This window comes from Callorhinchus milii, unplaced genomic scaffold (genome assembly GCF_018977255.1).
Source record: "Callorhinchus milii isolate IMCB2004 unplaced genomic scaffold, IMCB_Cmil_1.0 Scaffold2, whole genome shotgun sequence".
Taxonomy (NCBI): Eukaryota; Metazoa; Chordata; class Chondrichthyes; order Chimaeriformes; family Callorhinchidae; genus Callorhinchus; species Callorhinchus milii.
The window spans coordinates 120,534,723-120,557,174 of record NW_024704743.1 but is presented as its reverse complement, the minus strand read 5'-3'; the positions used below and the strand labels follow the sequence as shown (position 1 = coordinate 120,557,174).

Sequence of the window (22,452 nt, the reverse complement as noted above, 5' to 3'; positions counted from 1 at the left end):
GCAACACAGCAATATACGTTATCTGTAAAGTTCGAATGTCCAAAGCAGAAGGAGCCTTTTCCACCGATGCGACCTGGAGGGCCGAGGAAGGGGGTGGTTTCCACATTGCAGCAGCTCATACTTTGCAGCTTTATCTGCATCCGAGTCCCCCTGGGTGTGGGGTGCCGAGATCTTTGAATGTCCTTTAACTTTTCCCAGGTGCAAAGGGGTCTTTTCGAGCAGAGAGTGTTTCCCAAATGGTTTGCAACAGTGGCTGGTGCATAAGTGGTTTACGATCAGTCGTCCGGAAGGAATTTGACTGATAAAGGGGTAACAGAGTCACAGTGTTGACCACATAGGCGCTATCAGACCAAGTGTTTGTGGGTTTGTCTGCTGTTTGATTCAAAGCCTCCAAATCGTAGTTTGATGGTCATTGATCTGGTTCAAGAAATACTCCTCTTGGTTTTCTAACTGCTTGAGGGACTCTCTAATTACCTTTCCTAAGTCCGTATTCCTGCCATCTGCTCTGTGTTTATTGATGACCGTGGCAGAGTAAATGGCATATCGCAACACTCGCTCGGTTTGCTTTTGTGAGCGAATTGTTGTAACTCCCAACCCCGACATTTCATCAAGCCAATCAACGGCTCCCTCTAGCGGATCTGCATGATTCTCCACGTTCTCATACAACCCTTCTAACTCCGCATGCAGTACCAGTTTCGCTATTTTATCAATATAGGTCTCTAACATAGTTGGCCCTTCCTTTCCTAACATCTTGTTAGTCTTATTCCCCATCGTCTTCATTTGTTGTTTGTGGGAAGTCTCCATGACTGTTTGTGGGACGTTGCTGTGCGCAATTGGCTGCCGCGTTCACCCACAAATATAGTCAATTCACTTTACAGTGTGTTCTGTGAAGCGCTTTGGGACGTCCTCCCGACGTGAAAAGCGCTATATCAAATGCAAGGATTATTATTATTATTTATTTTTTGTGTGTGTATACGTGTCTTGAGTATGATTCGGTCAAAAGCTTGAGGTCCTTTTTATTCGGACAGACAGTATTGCCGTATTGGCTCTTAGTCTCGTGACCAAGACACTCGTCTGTCCCTTCGTGGTTACCAAATTTGTGAAATTTGGTTCAAGCGTTTGTCAGAAACCACACCAAGGATATTGTTAAAACGTTTTATTAGTAATTATAAAACCACACAAGCATAAGCATCACACTACACCCCACGCATTATCATTACTCGTCGGGCTTAAATGACTACTAAAGAACTATCTTAACAAGATACACTCAATACTAAAATTCTAAACATATAAAAAACTTATGTGATATATGAAACGTGGCTAAATAATCTCTAACGGCGTTGCATGTATGTTGGGTGCGTGTTTTAGGAAGTAGGAGAGATACTACCAAGCAGGCAGGAAGTTGTGACGAAATTCTAAGGCTGGCACAAGTTAAACACTGTCTCTCTCTCTTGTGCTGCTGGCTGCAAACATTTCTGGTGGTTTACTCCAACGAAAGCTGGACTTGTCCTCTTTGCGGTCCACTCCGTAGAGGTTTGTCTCCTTCCTCTCCTCGGAGGCTCCAAAAAACTCTTAAGTTTTGGCTACCAATTTTTATACCCTTTTTCACCAGCTGTGTTCTAACTCTTTTTTTCCCCCCATGGTTTCTTTCCCACTGCACTTTTCCCAGGCATTCTTTCCCTATCTTCAAGTTGTTTCTCCTTGTACCAGCTGGGGTAGCTTCTGCAAAAGAACAATACTCCTCCTATTCCATCTTATCTGGCCTGATCAAACCACCGGACTCCACTTCCTTGAAGTTTCAATCTTTCTTTCTAACTCTGTCCATGTGACTTTAATTCATCTATTCACTACATGATCAATACTAATGATTCTTATACTATAATCCCAACTATCTACTGTAGCTCTGGAGATAGGCTCCGGGTGACAGAACATGATGTTTTTGTTGGCAAGAGCCAAAGCCTGGGGACCCCAGGGTGTGTGTTGGGGTAACTGCTGGAGTTTAACCAGCTAAAGCCACACCGTTGAGGGATTGTCGGCCAGGACACCAGGAGAAACTGCCTTCTGTTTCTCTTTTAACTTCCACCTGACCAGGCTAACAGATTGAAACAGACCCGGGCACGTGTAACAAAAGATCTTTATTTGTGTTCTGCTCTGCACAGCGTCTCAACTTAAACAACAGAGGGTAGAACGAAACCCAGACTGGTGTGCAGAGCTTGGTATTGAAGACTTTACCCTGTGCTTGCACCCAGTCACTATCCTGCTCGTCCCAGCACAGGCTCACTGGGTAGCGATCAGAAGTCTGATTTCCCCTTCCCTTACCCAGGGGGTGCCAAGGCCAATTGTAGCCCTGACTACTACACCCCCCTCCTCCCTCCCCCCCGCTGAGATCAGTCACTCAACAGAGCGGGGGATGAACCCAGAGCCTCCCCAGTGTATCAGTGCTAAACATTCCCCACCAAGCACTGGGCTCAGGATATGCCATGTTTATTATTAACAGAGAACCGACAGTGACTGAAGGAACTCAAGAGGCAGCCACCTGAGATAGGGAGTGGTGAGTAGAGATGGAGGTAGATAGAGTGAGATGGAGGGGGAGGGAGGGAGGGAGGGGAGTGAGGGGAAGGAGATGGAGGTGGACTGAGGAGGGATGGAGGTGAAGGGAGAGAGGAGAAAGATGGAGGGATGGAGGAGGTAGACAGAGGTGGAGGAAGGGGTCATGGGGAGGGAGGGAGATGGAGCAGAGGGGGTAGATAGAGATAGAGTGTAGTGAGCAGGGAGATGGAGGTTGAGAGAAGGAAGATGGAGGGAGATGAGGGCCTCACATCCAGAAGACCACGTTCCAGAGGAGTAGCCAGCAGGGGTAGATGAAGAGGATGAGGAAGGGGTAGACAATGCAGCCGTACAGGTGATGGTCGAGGATGGCCTCAGCGATGGCCTGCAGGAACAGCTGCCAGCACTCGAGCACCGTAAGGGGCACCTCACTCAGCTCATGGTACAGATACAGGCACATCAGCAGCACTGTGGCTGGGGACACCAGGAGCAGCAACAGGGCTCGGAACGTCCTAGAGAGATCACACAGAGCATCACCACACAACCCAGAGAGATAGCACTGGAGCTCTTAATCCCTATTCCCTGTTCTCTCTCCTCATCGTGTCTGTGCTGGTGCTCGCTCCCCCACTGGAGCTCTTTACTCTAATCCTATTCCCTGCTCTGTTTCCCCATTGTGTCCCGCACTTCCCGCCCCAGCATTGGCGGTCGGGCATTCAGCCTCTCTGCCTCCACATCTATCCCGCAATCCTTCCATCTCACCCCTTCTCTTGCATCCTTTTAAGACCCGTCTAAAGACCTTCCTCTTCGACCAAATCTTCGGCCACCTTCCCACCCCCCACCCGTCCTGACCCCAACTCGGGTCCCAGATTGTCAAGCGCCCTGGGACGTCTTTCTGACATGAAGAGCGCAATACAAGTGAAATTTGTTGTTGTTGTGCTGCTGCTCACCCCCCCACTGGAGCTCTCTACTCTAATCCCATTCCCTGCTCTCTTCCCATCGTGTCTGTGCTGGTGCTCGCTCCCCCACTGGAGCTCTCTACTACTCTCCTGATGTCTCAGGCTGTTTTGTGAGGCTTGGGATGACTTACTTGAGGTGGCCGGGCTGGGCGACGGCAGCTGCCGGGGTCAGGGTGACTGCCAGGATGAAGCCCAGGGAGAAGTTGATGAGGGCGATGCAGCCTAGGAGCAGAGCCAGGTACAGGAGAGTGATCAGCTTCAATGTCATCCAGCCGCGCTCCGTCACCTCGGAGAGGAGGACCCTGCAGACGGCAAGAGAGAGAGAGACCACCATGATACATCTTTCCCTTCAATACAAAACAACAATCCTAATGTTCGGTGCAAATGCCAGTCAACAACAACTTGCATTTATGCAGAGTCTGTCACCAGGGTAGCGTCCCAGAGCGCTTGACAGTGACGGGGCATGACCCCGAGCCTAGTTCAACCGCTCGCATTCTCTCTTCTGGGTCAGGAGGATATGGGGTCAAGCTGCATGTTGGGGACTTTTGAGGGGCTAAATTCGAAACAAATCTGCGGAAACACTACTTCAGTGAGCGAGCGGTACATTGTATGGAAACTGTCACCCTAGGAAGACGGTGGAAGCAGAAAGTGTTGAGTCTTTCAACAGCAAATTAGATTTATTTTAGGAAATAAATATCGTGGGACACAGCATATAGTCTGGGACATGACATGTGCAAGCGACTGCCAAGATGGTGATAGATGAATTGGATGGACCTCGGTCTACTTTTGTCCAGCAAATCCTTATGTTCTTATGAGCTAACAGTGCAGTGGGGGAGGAGAGCTGTACCTGTGTGTGTTGTGTGGGAGAGCGAGCCCAGCCACGTAGATGGCGATGGAGCTGAGAACGACGGCTTCGGTCTCCGAGACGGGGAAGTGCTCTGCGGCGTCCTTGCGCCCGAACACGGGCAGGAAGTAGAGGGCCAGCCCCGTGGCGTGGCAGATCATCACCGGCGTCAGGATGGTCAGGAGGCTCACATCCTGGAGAGAGTCAGCACTGAGAGTCAGCACTCACACATACACAGCGTCTCTCTCACACAGTATGGACGTTTCAAAGGGCTTCACAACTCACACTTAAAAACAACAACAAATTACATTTGTATAGAGCCTTTCACGTCAGCATTAGGTCCTAGGGCGCTGGTCAGTCAGGGATTTGTCAGTGTGAGATGCTGTGATTTACACACACAGCACGGACATCCCTAAGCTCTTCACAACTTACACACCGTGTTTTGTCATTTCTAAATGCTTCACGAAGGCAATGGGGAGCAGAGGAGAGGAGGGGGAGTTTGAGGGTATTGTTGACCAAAGATACAATTAATGAGAGGTTTTTAAGAGGGTTTTGACATCAGAGAGCGGAGATGTAAGGCAAGGGGGAATTACAGCAGGGAGTTCTTGAGAGCAGGAACACAATGGCTGAAGCTCATGTCACCAATAGCAGGAGTGAGGAATGAGTGTGTGGAGTGGGGGCAGGAAAATAGGTCAGTGACTGGACAGCGTCAATTTAAGATTGTTAATAAACAAGCAAACAGGGAGGTTTGAAGGATTTGTTTCATGTAGAACAACAGCAACAACAACTGGCATTTATATAGCACCCTTCTCGCTGGGCAGCATCTCGGAGCATTTAACAGTGGCGGAGCCTGATGCCAAGCTGGGGGGAGGGAGGGATGAGCTGACTGTAAGCACGGTCACGGAGGGATTGAGGGATGGAGTTCCAAAGCTTCGGGGTGTAGTGGCTGAAAGCGCGGCCGTCGATGGTGGAGCCGAGGGGAAGAGGGATAAGCAGGAGGCCAGAGCCAGCTGAGCGGAGGCCGTGGGTAGTGAAGTGGGAAGAAAGTAGTTAGGATATGGAATGTCCTGCCAGGAGCAGCGGTTGAGGCAGAATCCATATTGAACTTTAAAAGGGAACTGGATAAATCACCCCTTGTCCTGTCCTGTCCTACGTACCCGCTCTGTATGAGTTGTCTGTTGGTTCCCTTCTGGTTTGGATAGTTTAATCCACAGATCCAGTGCGTAGCAGTCGATTTAAGGCAGATAAAGCTCAAAGTGTTTCACAGGATACAATACAAATTTACTTTTATACAGTGCCTTTTATGTTAGGAGCGCATCCCAAAGTACTTGACAAACCTGGCTTGGTCCCCAAGCTAGGGGGTGGGTAGAGAGGGGATGGGAATAGAGGGGGAGGGGAAAGGTGATTAAGGGTACGTCAAAGAAGGACCATGAGGAAGGAGGCGAGTCGAAGGGACTTCATGATGGAGTTTCAGGGTGGGGGCAGATAGGCTGAAAACCCACCCAGCGATGGTGTGGTGCTTTAGTCTGGGGGACATGAAGCAGAATGGTGTCCGTTGAGATGCTTCTCCCCATCCTTATATGTATACCCACGATATAGCTCACTCTCCCTTGCAGTGTACTGGGTGGCCTCTGTGTTCGATCCTCACTCTAACTAGGTGTAACTTAACTAATAAGTTCTTCCACAATGACAGGTACTACTAATTGCTATTTAAATTAAAGCAAATTGGGAAGCTTCAGTCAATCAGAGGTTTATTCTACACCTTTGTGACCTACCCTGAACCTGTTTGTGTGTTCCCTCCTCCTTTGATTTACACAGAAAGCTTGAGTTAAGCACGGTTAAGTTAGCTCAACGGAATTTTATTGTAACTTCTCTGAAATCCACAACCCTCGTTAAGTATTAAAGCTTAAACAACACGATAAATAACAACAAACACAACTATGAGATAACAAACGTTAATCACACTCTAGCAGCCACATGTGAGAAGTTAATGTAAAGTGCACGAAAAACCAACCTCTGACTACTACTCATCAATAGTCAGAGCACATTCCTTTGTTGTCATCAGGTAGCAAAATAGCGACCCCGAGCACATGGCGCTCGTTCTTTTATGGGCATTGACGGCTTTACAAAAACTTTTAAATACCCCCAAAACTGTATTTAAAGCGCTATTCAATATAGTTAAACAACAGCATAGAAAACGAAAGGGGTGACCGTGACACCAATGAGCAAAGGGAGCGAATTATTAACCCCAGAAAGTGATCCGCCAATCGACTAACAGGGTTCCTACTTACTGCTAGGTAAACAGAGACGTGTGAAGGAAGGAAACTTGTCTTAACGTTTCACCCTGCCTGGGAATTGAACCCAGGTCCTCTTGCTTGAGGCGAGCGCGCTAACCATTGAGCTACAGGACTCCATGTACGTGTTTGTATGGAGTACACAGAAGCAGCCAATAATAAAGGATATCTTGAGGATGGGGATGGAGATGAGGAGGACGAAGGCCGGCATGTAGTAGCCGATGGAGACGAAGCGAGAAAGCGAGGGGAGCAGGTAGAAAAAGTAGGACTGGTGCAGCCTCTCCAGGAGGTTGTTGAGTTTCCTGACGATTCCCTCGAATACCCTAGAGAGGAGGAGACACAGCATCAACAGCAGCGCTGGGTAACTGCTGAGCCCTTGCTCTCTAGCCCCGCAGAGGAGAATATACACTAAACTGATACACAGATCACGGACCACTCACCCCATCGTGTCGATGCTGGTGCTCGCTTCCCCACTGGAGCTCTCTAATCCAATTCCCTGCTCTCTCCCATCGTGTCTGTGCTGGTGCTCATTCCTGTACTGAAACTAGATTTATCGCAATTCCTTTTCCCCAATATAATTCACGTGAACCTACGCTGTAGCCTCTCCAAGGCTCTGCCATCCTTTCTGTCAATGAGGCCCCAGAATTGCACCTTTGCTGCACTCATTCCGCCCTCCCCTCCTCCCAGAGCTCAGCCACAAACTCCATCTCCCTCACTGCCACCCCACCAGGCTCTGTCTCCAACCCCTCCTCCCCCCATGGACAGCCGGAGACTTACTTGCCGACAGTCACCATGTCGTACTTGTACTGCCGGAAGCTGTTGATGCCGCGGATGGTGATGGCCTCCACATGGTAGCGCAGAAAGAGCCCGTGCTCCCCCGAGGCCTTGCCCGAGCCCTGCTTCAGCACCATCAGCAGCATGGTCTGCAGAGCGTGGACATAGCCCGGCAACGTCTCCCCATCACTGCGCGGCAGCTGGGCAACAACAACAACAACAAATTACGTTTGTGAAGCGCCTTTCAAGTCTAGAGGACATTTCAAGGCGCTGGACAGCCAGGGATTTGGATCCGCGCACAGGGTTGGGATCAGCAGGGGTGGAGGGCGGAGAGGGTGGGGGTAGGAGACGGACCTTGAAGGAGGGAAGGGGCGAGGCGAAAGGAATGTGGGACGGATTCCAGAGGGCGGGGGCAGAGAGGCTGAAGGCCAAACCGGTGATGGTGGGGTGGGCCGGACGGGGGACATGGAGCAGGCCAGAGTCCACCTAGCGGAGGGAGCGGACAGGCTGGTATGGGGTTGGCAGGTCACAGAGATAAGGAGGAGCAAGGCGGGGAGGGCTTTGAAAGCGAGGTTGAGGATTTTCAACTCTATCCTCTGGGGAATGGGGAACCACTGGAGCCGGACAAAGATGGGGTGATAGGGTCACGGAGCTTGCTGCGGGAGAGGACTGAAAGAGGAGTGAAGAGTTGGGAGTGGAGGGTGGAGGAGAGAGGAGACTAGATAGAGGGGGAATAACAACGACGACAACAAAAATACATTTGTATAGCGCCTTCACGTTGGGAGGACATCCAAGGCACTGATAAGGAAGATAAGGAAGGGACGTCTTCTCACCCAGGTCTGAAATTTCTACAGGGCACTCGGCCTAGCCAATCTGTTACATTAACACAGACAAGTCACTCCCCATTCACCTCCTAATCTGGTGGATCGCTTTCCAGGGGGTAATAAACCCTTCAAAAAAAATTTGGTCACTCAATCCACGACTGTTTACAGGACACTGCTGTGGGCAATTAGCTGCTGTATCTCACCCACAAAATACACAGTGAATTCATTTTACAATAATAATAATCCTTGCATTTGATATAGCGCCTTACCATGTCGTTGAGATGTCTCAAAGCGCTTCCCAGGATATACTGTAAAGTGAATTGACTGTGTGTATATATTCTGAGAAGTGCTTTGAGACGTCTCAATGACGTGATAAGGTGCTATATCAAATGCAAGGATCATTATTATAGATAATCACTACCGGGCGTACACCTGCCCCTCCTCCCCTCCCCCAGGCACACACCTTGCCCTGGATGGTGCACAGCACTGCATTCTTGTGACAGAAGGAGATGAAGAGATTGACCAGGTCCAGGTTGGGCAGCTGCCCATTCAGCCCCTCCACCGCCACATCGAAACTGGTGATCACGTCGCTGTTCAACTCCAGGACCACGGCAGCCTGGATGGACCCAGCTCTGCCCTGCAGCACCGAGGAGGCCATACCTACAAACAGAAAGCGAGGCAGTCAGGCACAGGGCCAGGGAGGGTGGGGGAACGTATGAATGGGGGGAACGGTGCGCAGAGTCAGGGAAGTTGGTCTGTACAGAGCAGCAGATGGTGTGGTTGAGTCTCTCCACTCCTCCTGACCCCAACCCACAGCTTGGGTACAAATCCCTGTCTGTCCGGCATCTTGGGACGTCCTCCCAAAGTGAAAGGCGATGTACACATGTAATTTGATGTTATTGAGTTGCAGGACTCTGAGCTCACAGTATAAGCTGACCCACTCCATTGTCCACCCCCCTCTTGCCCTCCACCCCACTCTGATCCCAAGCCGCAGCTCGGGAGCAAACACCTCATTGTCCAGCACCTTGGGACATTCCTCTTGACGTGAAAGACACTGTATAAATGCAATCTTCTTCTTGTTGTTGTCAGAGTTACCATCCTTCAGGCGAGACATTAAGCTGAGATGCCGTCTGCCTGTTCAGGTGAACGTTAAAAGAACCCATGGGGCTATTCAAAAGGTGAAGGGAGTTTCACCTGGTGTCTTGGCCAACAATTCTACAGATGAATCACTCGCTCACTTTGCTGTGCGGAAAATGGCTGCTCTGTTTGCTTAAAACTAATCACTACAGTTGACTATAAAGACACCTTTTGCAGGTCAACGTTATACGTTAGGTCTTTGTCTCCTTCAGTAACAGTGAGAGTGTGATAGGAGATTAACAGGGGGTTGTCAGAAATGAGTGGCTAGGGTCGGAGTCAGTTTTGCGATCAGGCTCTGGGTGGGGGTCACGGACAAGCCTCTGGTCAGGGTCAGTACTGTTTCCTCACCGGTCAGATTGACGTCATGATAAGCCTCCAGCCAGGCCTCCATCCCCAGCATGTCGTGCTCATTAAACAGGAAGATGATATCTTTGGCCCAGTGAATGTGACCTGTCAGACAAGAAGGATGTCACTCCCACCCAAACCCCATCACAAGCACAGCCCCTCACCCTCCCGCATAAACCCCACCCACAAACCTGCTCCTCCTACTGATCCATCTCTCCTTTACACCATCACACGCCAGGTCCATACACCCACCAAACTCCGCACTCACACGTGCCCCATAAACCCCACCCAAACCCCGCCCCTCACCTCACACCTACCCAATAAACCCCACTCCTATGAGCCCCACGATCTCCACGTGACTGACCTCGGAAGTAGGAGGCGAGTGTGAGGAGGAGGCCGGTGGCCTGGGTGTTCCTGTGGGAGGTACTGAGGACGATGGATTCAGTGCTGGCTGCTCTGGGAGCTCGCAAGATCCCGAACACGTTGGTCCCCTTCACCATCTGCTCTCAGAGACACAGCGACACACACACACACAAGACACACACACATACACACACCCAACACACACATGGTCAGACAGGGCACATTATCAGCCAGTGTGTGAGCCAGCCACTGCAATCCCCTCGACCTCTCGGCATCTCTTCACATTCACATCCCCTCCCAAAAACACCAAGCTATGTGATCATGCCTTCGGTCAACTTTCGACCCCCTCCACTTCCTCACTGTTGCCTAAGGTTTCGCCCCACAGGGAATTGAACCTCGGTCCTCACGCTAACCACTACGCTATGGGACTGCAGTCGGGCTGCGTCGCCTGTTTCCGTGCTGTAAATTCTATGTAATCTCGCTCTCTCCCTTGGCAGCGAGTTCAGCTGTCAGTACTCACGTATCTCTCGCGGAGCTCATCGGGGAAAGGCAAAGTGCGGCTGAAGGTCTGACTGTGAGCCTCGAGCCCCAGACCATGCAGAGTCTTCAGCATCCAGTCCACAGGCATCCCCCTGGAGAAAGAGAGATAGGGAGAGCAACAGGCAACCATCAAGAGCTACTGCAGTCTCAGTCCAGGGTACAGTATACCTGTACATTGGCTACATGTACACCAGCCACACATACTCTTGTTACCTCTACAGGGTGTCCACAAAGTCTTGTTAACCAGTATGTGTGTGTTTTTTTACAATGAATTTTTATTTTCTGTTGCATATGAGTTGAGTGTAACAATGTCTGCCGTCAGTAACTTCCTCTTCACTCCATCCATGGTAAGGAAGACGTTGCACCCGAACATTGCAACGAATCATTACCTGCCATGAAACTGATGCCGTTTACACTGAGCGAGGCAGGTCCACAGTATTCCAGGGTACTGCTGATGGCAGCACAGCCAGGCTGGCTGATTGGCAGGACCTGGAAGGGCAGACCATTCAATGGGGTCAGGGAGTCATCCCACTCAGCTCTTGTTAACCGTGCAAGCCCAAACCCTAAAGGGTAGGGTAGTCCAAACTGGACAAGCAGAGGGAAAGCTTGGCAGACAGTGACATCAATGGCAAGCTATGCGGGTTTAGCTGGTAGATTTCTGGGGTTTATCTGGGGTCCCCAAGCCTTGGGTCTTGCCAACCTGTGCCTAATACTTTCTGGAATTAGGTAAGCAGGATGCCTCCCTCTAGGGAGAGAGAGCACATTCCATTGCAAAAATCTATCTAATAATTACTAATAATAATATCTAATAATAATATCTAATAATAATAACAATCTATCTCTGGAATTTCCATGTAGGTCAGAGACGTGGAATTCTCAGTTTGGTTTGGATACTCTTAAGCACGGTGGGTTTCCGCATGCGTCAGATGCCCGGGTGAGCCCCCGCCCCACCCCCAAAAAAAGACCAATCCTCTGGACATCTGAATACAGTTAAACAACAATAACAAATTACACTTGTAAAGCACCCTTCACGTTGGAAAGACTTGTACTTTACTGAATACAATTAAATACTTCTGAATACAATGACCATCATGTTTCTTGCACATGTTTCGGTTGTTGGTCAGTGCTGTAGGAAAAAAACATTGTGGGGTGGAGGGTGGTAACAGGACTTTGTGAACACCCTGTACAATGGTTGGATGTACATTGGCTGCTGGTATAACCGGTGAGTATCAGTCACACCGCACCAGCCCCTTCCCAAACCCTAGGAATAGGAGCCAAGATCTTACCCCATCTTTTTCCGATGCCCAGAGAATTCCCGTGCGTATGAGAGCGCGCGCTCCCCGTACACAAAGTTCTCGTGCACCATGGTGGAGCCCATGGCATTCTCCGAGATGTACATCCGCAGGATCAGTGGTTCGAAGGCCAGCCCGACAAACCACAGGATGCCAGCCACGTAACACACCACACTGTGGGCACGACAGCACACGTTAGGTTCTTCACATCGCCCACCTGTCGCTCACATGCAGCATCACCCTCCCCCAGTGTCACAGTGAATGGGGTAAAAACTGTCAGTGAGTGGGTTTCTGATTGTCCGTGCAGTGATGGACTGACTGTCAGTACAACAACCACAAGTTACATTTACACGGCGCCTTTCACATCGGGAGGACGTCAAGGATTTGGATCCTTGGGGGATGGGATCAGGAGGGATGGAGGGGCAGGGAGGGTAGAGGTACGAGGGTGATGGTCGAAGAGGAGGGTCTTGAGATGGGCCTTGTCTCTATAGTAGTGAGTGACGAACAGACCGTCAGTGAATGATGTACAGACCGTCAGTACAGTGAGTGGTGTAACGTGGTGTAAAGAGGAGCTGAGGTGAAAGGTCACTCTGCTCCGCACTCACCACAGTGGCGTGTTCATCCTGGTGATCAGACGGGTCAGCACCTCCCTGCGGCTGGGGTCGGAGAGCAGCCCCATGGCTCCTGTGATCGCCGGCAGTGATTCCCGACGGGAGAGAGGGAGCGCCCTTAAACACCAACAGGAAACAGGGCGGTCAGGCAGGCTGCCCGGATTCGGGAATAGGTTCAGGTAAAACTTTCAACTCAACCCCAGCTTTCCATTCCCCACCCCACCCAACGCACACACCCACACGCATAACACACACCAGCCTGGGAAGCCATGACCGAATGAAATCTAAATTGGAGAGCGTGGAGTCCCGTGGTGTAGAGGTTAGCGCGCTCGCCTTGCAAGCGAGAGACCCCGTCTTCAGCCGGGAGTCTGAAACATGCTGAAAACCATCACCGTCCTTACGAGTATCCAAACAACAGCAACAAGATTTCATTTATACAGCGCCTTTCACGTCGGGAGGACGTCCCAAGGAGCTGTACAGTTGGGTCGGGACCCGAGCATTGGGGGGAAATGGTCAGGGTGAGGGGAGGGAAGGGAGGGAGCGAGGAGGGGGTAGAGAGTCGAGAGGGGAGCTGAAGGCACGGTCAAAGAGAAAGGTCTTGAGATCGGCCTTGAAGGAGGAAAGGGAGGAAGCGGCGAAGGCACTGGGGATAGAGTTCCAGAGCCTCGGGGCTGAGAGGCTGAAGGCCACCGATGGTAGGGCGGTTGGGGCGGGGGATGTGGAGCAGACCGGAGCCAGAGGAACGGAGGGTACGGGCAGGTAGGTCGGGGGATAGTAGGTCGGAGAGGTAGGAGGGAGCGAGGCCGTGAATGGCCTTGTAGGCGAGGACGAGGATCTTGAATTCGAGCAGAGTTCAAACCATACAGAGTTCACGTATGCGTGCCACCCGCACATGGTGGGGGAGTGGGGAAATGGAATCTTGTTGTTGTTGTTGGGGGGGGGGGGGGGGGGTTCTGCTGGAGTCAAACCAGGTAAAACCGCAGTAGCTTGCCGTTAATATCGCTGTCTGGCGAGCTTTCCCGCCGCCTGTCCAGCCAGGACCACCCTGTCTGTCAGGACGTCGGCTCGCGGGGCTAACTGGAGCTGAGTGGGAAGAATCCCGGGGGGGGGGGGGGAGGGAGAGAGAGAGAGAGAGAGAGAGAGAGTTTAGGTGGAGGAGGCCTCCGAGACTTGGGAGTCGCCCCACAGGAACCGAGCCACGACGGATCGCACTTTTAGCAGAACAAACCGGACGGACAACGGTCGCTCGGAGCGACAAGAAAGCGGCGGCCGTGGTACCAGAGCCAAGCGCCGCAGGTACGGTCGGCGCCCGGACCGGGAAGCCGGAGGCCCGTCGGCCCAGGACACCCGGGAGAGAGGGAGCGAGAGAGAGAGAGAGAGAGGAGGTACACAGAGAGAAACTGCCCACCGGCAAATTAGCCTTTAACAACAACAACAACCACCACCACCACCGCCGCCACCACCACCACGACAACAACATTGCCCCAAACCCGTCACGGTTCGAGGGCATCGGTGCGCTGTTCCTTTTTAAAACACCCCCCCACCCCCCACCAGGGACACCGCCCCACACAAGGGGGTGGGGGTGGGGGTGTGGGGAGAGAGGGTGGGGCCTGGCTCCCCTCCCCCCCTCCCCCTCCCCCTCTCTCTCTCTCTGCCCCTCACCTGCTCCTGTCGTTGCCGCCTCCGGAACCTCCGCTCGGCGCCCGCCCCGGAGGGGGAAGACAAAGTTGACGGACCGCCACCAGCGGCTCTCCCTCCCGCCCCCTCCCTCCCTCACGCCGGAGCGAGTGGAACCGGTCACAGCGCCGCCCGGCGGTCGCCAGGGGAACTGCCGGCGGCTCTCACTCAGCCCCACAGCCGCAGCGTCAGGGTCGTGGCGTTCGGCCGCAGCGCCTCCAGGCGTCTCAAAGCGCTTCCGCGGAACGTACCGCGAAGTAGATCGACTGCGTGCTCCAGGCCGGGGCCGCCGCCGCCGCCGCCGCCGCTCGTGGGGTCCCCCTCCCGCCCCGCCAGCCCGTCGCCCCCATCCTCGCTCGGCTCCATCGGCTCTCCGTCCCCTCTCAGTGGGGTCGACTTCAAGATCCCTCCGCGGGCTCAACCCCGCGACCCCCTGTGACCTTCAACCCCACCTACGTCGCCGGTCCCCTTTGACCCAACCGGCTTCACGCCTCCCGTCCTGTGGCTCAGTGGTTAGAGCACTCGCTTTGCAAGTGAGAGACCTGAGTTCAATTCCAGGCAGAGGGCGAAACCTTGGGCAAGTTTCCTTACTCCACACAGAGCCTAATAATAATCCCTCCAAAACCCCCAAAACAATAATAAATTGGTCATTTTCATTCCACGACTGTTTTGTGGGACATTGCTGTGCGCAATTGGCTGCCGCGTTCGCCCACAAATATACAGTCAATTCACTTTACAGTGTGTTCTGTGAAGGGCTTTGGGACGTCCTCCCGACGTGAAAAGCGCTATATCAAATGCAAGGATTATTATTATTATTATTGTCCGTCCCACCGTCAGCAGTTTTCAGCCATTCTGCCCCCCACCCCCACCCCCCCACCACCCATTCCCGCCCCACTCTCCGGAACTCCATCCCGAAGTCCCTTCGGCTCACTCGCTCCCTCCCGTCTCCTCAGGGCACGTCTCAGGACCTTCCTCTTCGACCCCGCGTTCCGCCGTCGTCTTACACCTCCGCACCACCCCCCTCGACTCCCACTCCCCCCGCTCAGGCGCCCATCCAGCGCCGTGAGCCATTTGAGACGTCCCCCCGGTGTGGAAGGCACGATATAAATGTGAATTATAATCTGTCGTCTGTCTCAATGGCGTCATTGGATCAGCGCTGTTGAAATACCGAACGCAATTATGATGTTTAGTTCAGGTCATATTTTTTTTTTTCATCGGCTTTTTTTTTTGATCAGAGCCCAAGTGACGCGAAAACTTCTGACAATGTTTTAGGATATCCAAAACCAAGTCGTTCCAGCCTGGCTCAGACGGCAGCACTCTCGGGTCTTGTTCGACCCTCAACTGTCTTTTCTTCCCCGCATCCAAGCCATGACCCGCTCTGCCTTCCCTCACCTCTGTAACATCCAGTTCAAGGTCCTGGTCCTCACCTACAAAGCCCTCCGAGGCCTCGCCCCACCCTGCCTCTGCGACCTCCTAACCCCCTACCAACCCGCCCGCTCCCTCCGCTCAGCCGGCTCCGTCTTGCTCCACGTCACCCGACCCACCCGCCCCCACCATTGGTGGAAGAGCCTTCAGCCACTCTGCCCCCAACCTCTGGAATTCCATCCCCCAATCACTCTGCCTCGCCCCCTCCTTAGCCTCCTTCAAGTCCCACCTCAAGACCCTCCTCTTCGACCATGCCATCAGCCACCCCTTTCCCCTCCCCTCACTTCTCCCTCCCTGACTCCAGCTCGGTCTGAAATGCTGTACACTGTCCAGCGCCTTGGGACGTCCTCCCGACATGAAAGGCGCTACACAAATGTAATCTTGTTGTTTAAGTCAGAAGGTCGTGGGTTCAAACCCCACGTCAGGGATTTGAACTCAGTGTAGGTTGACATTCAAATGCATTGCTGGAAAAGTGATGCATTGTTGGAAGTGTGTCCTTTAGATGAGACATCGAATCGAAGACCCGGTTACTGTTCAGGTGGATGTTAAAAGTCTGCAGGTACAGCAGACCCGCCTACCTCAGGAACTGGACGAGAGACCACTACAGAGGATGGACTCGATTCCAACACTCCTAACCTCAGAGCCAGTTGATCTAGGTGAGCACTGGGGTGTGGGGGTGGGGGAGGAGAGAGAAGGGGAGGAAGACAAGTTCTGGAGGATGGAGGTGGAAAGCCTGCAAGCAGGGCGCTGAAGAAATTAGGTTTACCGGAAGTAATAAAAACATTAAAAACTTTATTTTCAGGTTTACAGACAATAAACAGTATAAACAGGGTCCATCTCCTGTCCCACCGATACATCCAACAGGACAGAAACTCCCATTAAATGCACTCTTTCCAGGTTATTGTACACAGAGAGCGGGAAAGGATGAGCTTGTCCTGTCTTGTCCTGTGTCCGGGTCAACCATTCTCAGATTATTCTGTCTGTCACATGAAGGATGAAGCTTTGTCAGGGGCAGAGCGTTGGCTGGGTGGCCAGACATTCCGGTGGGGGAGTTGTGGAAGTGAACACGAGAGAGAAGCTCTTACAACAACAAGCATTTATACAGTGCCCTTCACGACAGATGGCACCTTGGCTCACTTCTTAAGAATATCCTAAGAAACTCAAAAACCTCAATCCACGACTGTTTGTGGGATACTGCTGCACGGAATCAGCTGCTGTGTTTCTCCACCAAATACACAGTCACTACACTTTACAGTATATTCTGTGAAGTGCTTTGAGACGTCTCAACAACGTGATAAGGCGCTATACCGAATGCAAGGTTTATATTATTTCCAGCCTCACTATTACTCGCTCACCCTTACAGCCCCTCAGAGCCTTACTCGCCCACTAAGGTGGTTGGCGAGACCTCCTCCATGTGCTCTCGCACGATGCGGTCCAGCACGGCGTACACATCCCGGCAGCCCTTGGTCGCCGCGTCCACCACCCGCTCCATGTGGTCCTCATGCAGCCGGCCATTCATCTCCAGCAGCGCAATCTGCTCGGACTTGGGGAGCAAGGCGAGGGCCACCTGAGGCCCCCCCGTAGACTCCTCAATGTAGCTCAGGTCCACCAGGGGACTGTCTTCAATGAAGCCTGTGGAGCAGGCACACACGTAGTCCTTCATGGGAATCCCTGCGTTGATCACCGCCAGCGTAGCTGCGTTGACACAGGCGCAATAGTTACCACCGTCCGCTTGCAGAATCTGTCGGGGAAGAGACAAGGTGCCCAGGGCTGGAGTTATACAAGCTGAGAACGTCAGGCAGGCTCAGAGACTCACTCTTGCCTTTGAGTCAGGAGGCTGTGAATTCAAGTCCCATGACTTTAAGGTCACTTTAAGGCTCTGTGATATACAAAAATATTTTCGCCCACAAAAACACAGTTAACAGCATATTCTGTAAAGAGTTTAGAGACATCTCAAAGACGTGATGAAGCATTGTATCAAATGCCAGGATTATTTATTATTATCATTATTACAATGCAGGGGAGGAGCACTGCATTGCAAGAGGTGCTGTCCTTCAGATTATGCGTTCACCTGAGATCCCATCTGCACCTGTTCAGGTGGATGTTAAAGATCCCGTGGCACTATTCAAAAAGAGAAGTGAGTTTTTCCCAGTGTTTTGGCCAACAATCCCTCATTTTACGGCTGTTTGTGCGACATTGCTGTGCACAAATTGGCTGCCACATTCGCCTGTAAATAGACAGTCATTATATTTCCAGTAAATCCCGTAAAGTATTTTGATGCATCTTCTTGGTGGGAAATGTTACGTCAAATGCCAGGATTATCACCTTGCAGGACAGGAGGATTGTCAGCCAGGGCACCAGGAGAAACTCCTCTCTTTCAAATAGCGCCAGGAAGAGAGGGAAGGAGGACAGGATAGGGCTCAATACCTGTACGTAGATGTCAATCTGAGAGCGAGGGTACAGCTGGGTCATGATGGCAGCCTCGAAGGTTTGCTTGAGGTGCAGAGTCATCTCGGTTGATTTGCGGTCTCCATGTGGCCGTCTCTTGCGCTCGCCAGTGCTGAAGGTGGCCATGCTGTACTGGCAGTTCACCAGCGCCTTGTCGTGCAGCGCCTTACTCCGTCCGCCACGGATCTGCAACCCCAAACCCAAACATTACCACCCACCTTGTAAACTGGAATATCAGTTCTTCCCACCACCACCACCACCACCCACCCCCACACCCCACAGTGTTGCATCAAGAGATTATTCTGATCTGTCCAGAATCCCCACCAACCATCCTCCCTTCACAGGGTGAAGCTGTTTCTCAAATGACTCCCAGTGTCCTGGCCTCAATCACCTTCCCTGCTGAACTGTGGCAGTTATGTACTCCTCTGAGAAAGAAAGTGTGTCTGTCCTGAAATTGCCCCCCACCCTCAGAGCCTGAATCCTCTTGACACATCTGAGAGTCTTGTTCTCAGTCCTGTTCAGTATCTATCACACCTCCAGGAGGTTGTTTCCCAAACATCTCTCGTCAAAACTGAAGCGCTCAAATTTATCCAGTTGTCCCTCACGGGGTTCAATCCTGTTGCTCTCTCCAGTCTCATCACCTATGGCGGCAGGGGCGGGGGGGGGGGGTGTTGAGGGAAACAGTCCTGGGGGTGAGGGGGAGAAAGAGTATCAACCCCCAGTGCCAGGGAGCGTATCACCCTCAGTGTCACAGGGGGGTATATTCTCAATCCTTCGTATTTAGGGTGGGAGGTGGGAGGGAGTATTGCTCTCAGTATGGGGGGCGGGGGGGGGGGCGGGAGTACTGCCCTCAGTATTGGGAGGGGGGGGGGGGGGGGGAGTATTGCCCTCAGTATTGGGGGGGAGGGGTATTGCCCTCAGTATTGGGGGGGAGGGGTATTGCCCTCAGTATTGGGGGAGGGAGGGGTATTGCCCTCAGTATTGGGGGAGGGAGGGGTATTGCCCTCAGTATTGGGGGGGGGGAGGGGGATTGCCCTCAGTATTGGGGGGGGCGGGAGGCGGATTGCCCTCAGTATTGGGGGGGGGGCGGGAGGGGGATTGCCCTCAGTATTGGGGGGGGGGGGTGCGGGGATTGCTCTCAGTATTGGGGGCGGGGGGGAATTGCCCTCAGTATTGGTGGGGGGAGGGGGATTGCCCTCAGTATTGGTGGGGGGAGGGGATTGCCCACAGTATTGGGGGGGGGATTGCCTCAGTATTGGGGGGGGGGGGTATTGCCCTCAGTATTAGAGGGGGGTGAAGAGGGTATGCCACAGTATTGGGGGGGGATGGCCCTCAGTATTGGGGGGGATGGCCCTCAGTATTGGGGGGGATGGCCCTCAGTATTGGGGGGATGGCCCTCAGTATTGGGGGGGGGATGGCCCTCAGTATTGGGGGGGGATGGCCCTCAGTATTGGGGGGGGTGGCCCTCAGTATTGGGGGGGGATGGCCCTCAGTATTGGGGGGGGGGGATGGCCCTCAGTATTGGGGGGGGGGATGGCCCTCAGTATTGGGGGGGGGGATGGCCCTCAGTATTGGGGGGGGGGGATGACCCTCAGTATTGGGGGGGGGGGATGGCCCTCAGTATTGGGGGGATGGCCCTCAGTATTGGGGGGGGATGGCCCTCAGTATTGGGGGGGATGGCCCTCAGTATTGGGGGGGGGGTGGCCCTCAGTATGGGGGGGATGAGGGAGTATTGCCCTCAGTATTGGGGGGATGGCCCTCAGTATTGGGGGGGGATGGCCCTCAGTATTGGGGGGGGGATGGCCCTCAGTATTGGGGGGGAGTGGCCCTCAGTATTGGGGGGGATGGCCCTCAGTATTGGGGGGGGATGGCCCTCAGTATTGGGGAGGGATGGCCCTCAGTATTGGGGGGGATGGCCCTCAGTATTGGGGGGGGATGGCCCTCAGTATTGGGGGGGGGTGGCCCTCAGTATTGGGGGGGATGGCCCTCAGTATTGGGGGGGGTGGCCCTCAGTATGGGGGGGATGAGGGGAGTATTGCCCTCAGTATTGGGGGGGGATGGCCCTCAGTATTGGGGGGGGTGGCCCTCAGTATTGGGGGGGGGATGGCCCTCAGTATTGGGGGGGGAGTGGCCCTCAGTATTGGGGGGGATGGCCCTCAGTATTGGGGGGGGATGGCCCTCAGTATTGGGGGGGGATGGCCCTCAGTATTGGGGGGATGGCCCTCAGTATTGGGGGGGGATGGCCCTCAGTATTGGGGGGGGATGGCCCTCAGTATTGGGGGGATGGCCCTCAGTATTGGGGGGGGATGGCCCTCAGTATTGGGGGGGGGATGGCCCTCAGTATTGGGGGGGGATGGCCTCAGTATTGGGGGGGGATGGCCTCAGTATTGGGGGGGGATGGCCTCAGTATTGGGGGGGGATGGCCTCAGTATTGGGGGGGGGATGGCCCTCAGTATTGGGGGGGATGGCCCTCAGTATTGGGGGGGATGGCCCTCAGTATTGGGGGGGGGGGGTGGCCTCAGTATTGGGGGGATGGCCCTCAGTATTGGGGGGGGATGGCCTCAGTATTGGGGGGGATGGCCCTCAGTATTGGGGGGGGGGATGGCCCTCAGTATTGGGGGGGGTGGCCCTCAGTATTGGGGGGGGATGGCCCTCAGTATTGGGGGGGGGGGATGGCCCTCAGTATTGGGGGGGGGGATGGCCCTCAGTATTGGGGGGGGGGATGGCCCTCAGTATTGGGGGGGGGGATGACCCTCAGTATTGGGGGGGGGATGGCCCTCAGTATTGGGGGGGATGGCCCTCAGTATTGGGGGGGATGGCCCTCAGTATTGGGGGGATGGCCCTCAGTATTGGGGGGGGGGTGGCCCTCAGTATGGGGGGGATGAGGGGAGTATTGCCCTCAGTATTGGGGGGATGGCCCTCAGTATTGGGGGGGGGATGGCCCTCAGTATTGGGGGGGGGATGGCCCTCAGTATTGGGGGGGAGTGGCCCTCAGTATTGGGGGGGATGGCCCTCAGTATTGGGGGGGGATGGCCCTCAGTATTGGGGGAGGGATGGCCCTCAGTATTGGGGGGGGATGGCCCTCAGTATTGGGGGGATGGCCCTCAGTATTGGGGGGGGTGGCCCTCAGTATTGGGGGGGGATGGCCCTCAGTATTGGGGGGGGGGGTGGCCCTCAGTATGGGGGGGGATGAGGGGAGTATTGCCCTCAGTATTGGGGGGGATGGCCCTCAGTATTGGGGGGGGTGGCCCTCAGTATTGGGGGGGGGATGGCCCTCAGTATTGGGGGGGAGTGGCCCTCAGTATTGGGGGGGATGGCCCTCAGTATTGGGGGGGATGGCCCTCAGTATTGGGGGGGGATGGCCCTCAGTATTGGGGGGGGATGGCCCTCAGTATTGGGGGGGATGGCCCTCAGTATTGGGGGGGGGATGGCCCTCAGTATTGGGGGGGATGGCCTCAGTATTGGGGGGGGGGATGGCCTCAGTATTGGGGGGGGGATGGCCTCAGTATTGGGGGGGGGATGGCCTCAGTATTGGGGGGGGGATGGCCCTCAGTATTGGGGGGGGATGGCCCTCAGTATTGGGGGGGATGGCCCTCAGTATTGGGGGGGGGATGGCCCTCAGTATTGGGGGGGATGGCCCTCAGTATTGGGGGGGGGATGGCCCTCAGTATTGGGGGGGGATGGCCTCAGTATTGGGGGGGGGATGGCCTCAGTATTGGGGGGATGGCCCTCAGTATTGGGGGGGGATGGCCTCAGTATTGGGGGGGATGGCCTCAGTATTGGGGGGGGATGGCCCTCAGTATTGGGGGGGATGGCCCTCAGTATTGGGGGGGGGGGGTGGCCCTCAGTATTGGGGGGATGGCCCTCGGTATTGGGGGGGATGGCCCTCAGTATTGGGGGGGGATGGCCCTCAGTATTGGGGGGGATGGCCCTCAGCTTCGCGAGGAGGCGGTGACGGTACCTCGTGCGGCCCATAGACCACGGCCAGGGCCTTGGTGTTTCCCTGCTCGATATAGGCCGAGCCGTCGGCCTGACCGAACACCCCCATCCGGGCCCTCAGTTTCCGCAGCTCCGCCGCCTTCCTGCCGTCCACGCGGTATCCCTGGTCTGACAGCAGCTCCAGCCCCGCCATGGCCGCCCGCCCGCTCCCACCCGGCACCGCGCGCCCGGCCCCGCCCCCGCCCCGCCCCGCCCTGTGATTGGCTGACCCCCGGGGCCGGGGCTGATTGGTGCAAATCCCAAGGCGGGGCGGCTCTCTGCTCGGTGATTGGTGGAGGTGCGGGGGGCGAGGCACTGGCCTGTGATTGGCTGAGAGCGCAGCAGAGCTCACACACACACACACAGTCACACACAGAGACACACAGAGAGTGACACA

General features: G+C 54.3%; 2 protein-coding genes across 2 annotated transcripts; both read right to left on the bottom strand.

The window, feature by feature from the left end:
• Positions 1-2,670: 2,670 nt before the first annotated feature.
• On the bottom strand, positions 2,671-14,272 carry gpaa1 (glycosylphosphatidylinositol anchor attachment 1). Its single transcript, XM_007895076.2, has 13 exons — positions 14,190-14,272; positions 12,522-12,644; positions 11,911-12,090; positions 10,605-10,716; positions 10,086-10,221; positions 9,725-9,826; positions 8,703-8,899; positions 7,419-7,615; positions 6,811-6,964; positions 5,505-5,570; positions 4,351-4,541; positions 3,635-3,805; positions 2,671-3,059 (listed from the first exon to the last, which is right to left on the bottom strand). Exons 2-13 carry the CDS (start codon positions 12,593-12,595, stop codon positions 2,816-2,818), a joined length of 1,824 nt encoding a protein of 607 aa, XP_007893267.1. The 5' UTR covers positions 12,596-12,644; positions 14,190-14,272; the 3' UTR covers positions 2,671-2,815.
• Positions 14,273-16,401: 2,129 nt separating this feature from the next.
• On the bottom strand, positions 16,402-22,231 carry exosc4 (exosome component 4). Its single transcript, XM_042332080.1, has 3 exons — positions 22,039-22,231; positions 18,057-18,263; positions 16,402-17,370 (listed from the first exon to the last, which is right to left on the bottom strand). Exons 1-3 carry the CDS (start codon positions 22,207-22,209, stop codon positions 17,005-17,007), a joined length of 744 nt encoding a protein of 247 aa, XP_042188014.1. The 5' UTR covers positions 22,210-22,231; the 3' UTR covers positions 16,402-17,004.
• Between the last annotated feature and the right edge of the window lie 221 nt (positions 22,232-22,452).

Bases quoted from the DNA above. Each gene is read 5' to 3' on its own strand.
- gpaa1 (XM_007895076.2), bottom strand. From the start codon at position 12,595: ATGGGGCTGCTCTCCGACCCCAGCCGCAGGGAGGTGCTGACCCGTCTG. The intron at 8,900-9,724 runs GTGAGGAAACAG...TTCTGTTTGTAG, and splicing joins TCATGACGTCAATCTGACCG to GTATGGCCTCCTCGGTGCTG. The intron at 5,571-6,810 runs ATATCCTTTATT...ATCGACTGCTAC, and splicing joins TCTCCATCCCCATCCTCAAG to GCACTGGATCTGTGGATTAA.
- exosc4 (XM_042332080.1), bottom strand. From the start codon at position 22,209: ATGGCGGGGCTGGAGCTGCTGTCAGACCAGGGATACCGCGTGGACGGC. The intron at 18,264-22,038 runs GTACCGTCACCG...TTGGGGTTGCAG, and splicing joins TGGTCTATGGGCCGCACGAG to ATCCGTGGCGGACGGAGTAA. The intron at 17,371-18,056 runs GTATTGAGCCCT...CTTCCCCGACAG, and splicing joins AGATTGACATCTACGTACAG to ATTCTGCAAGCGGACGGTGG.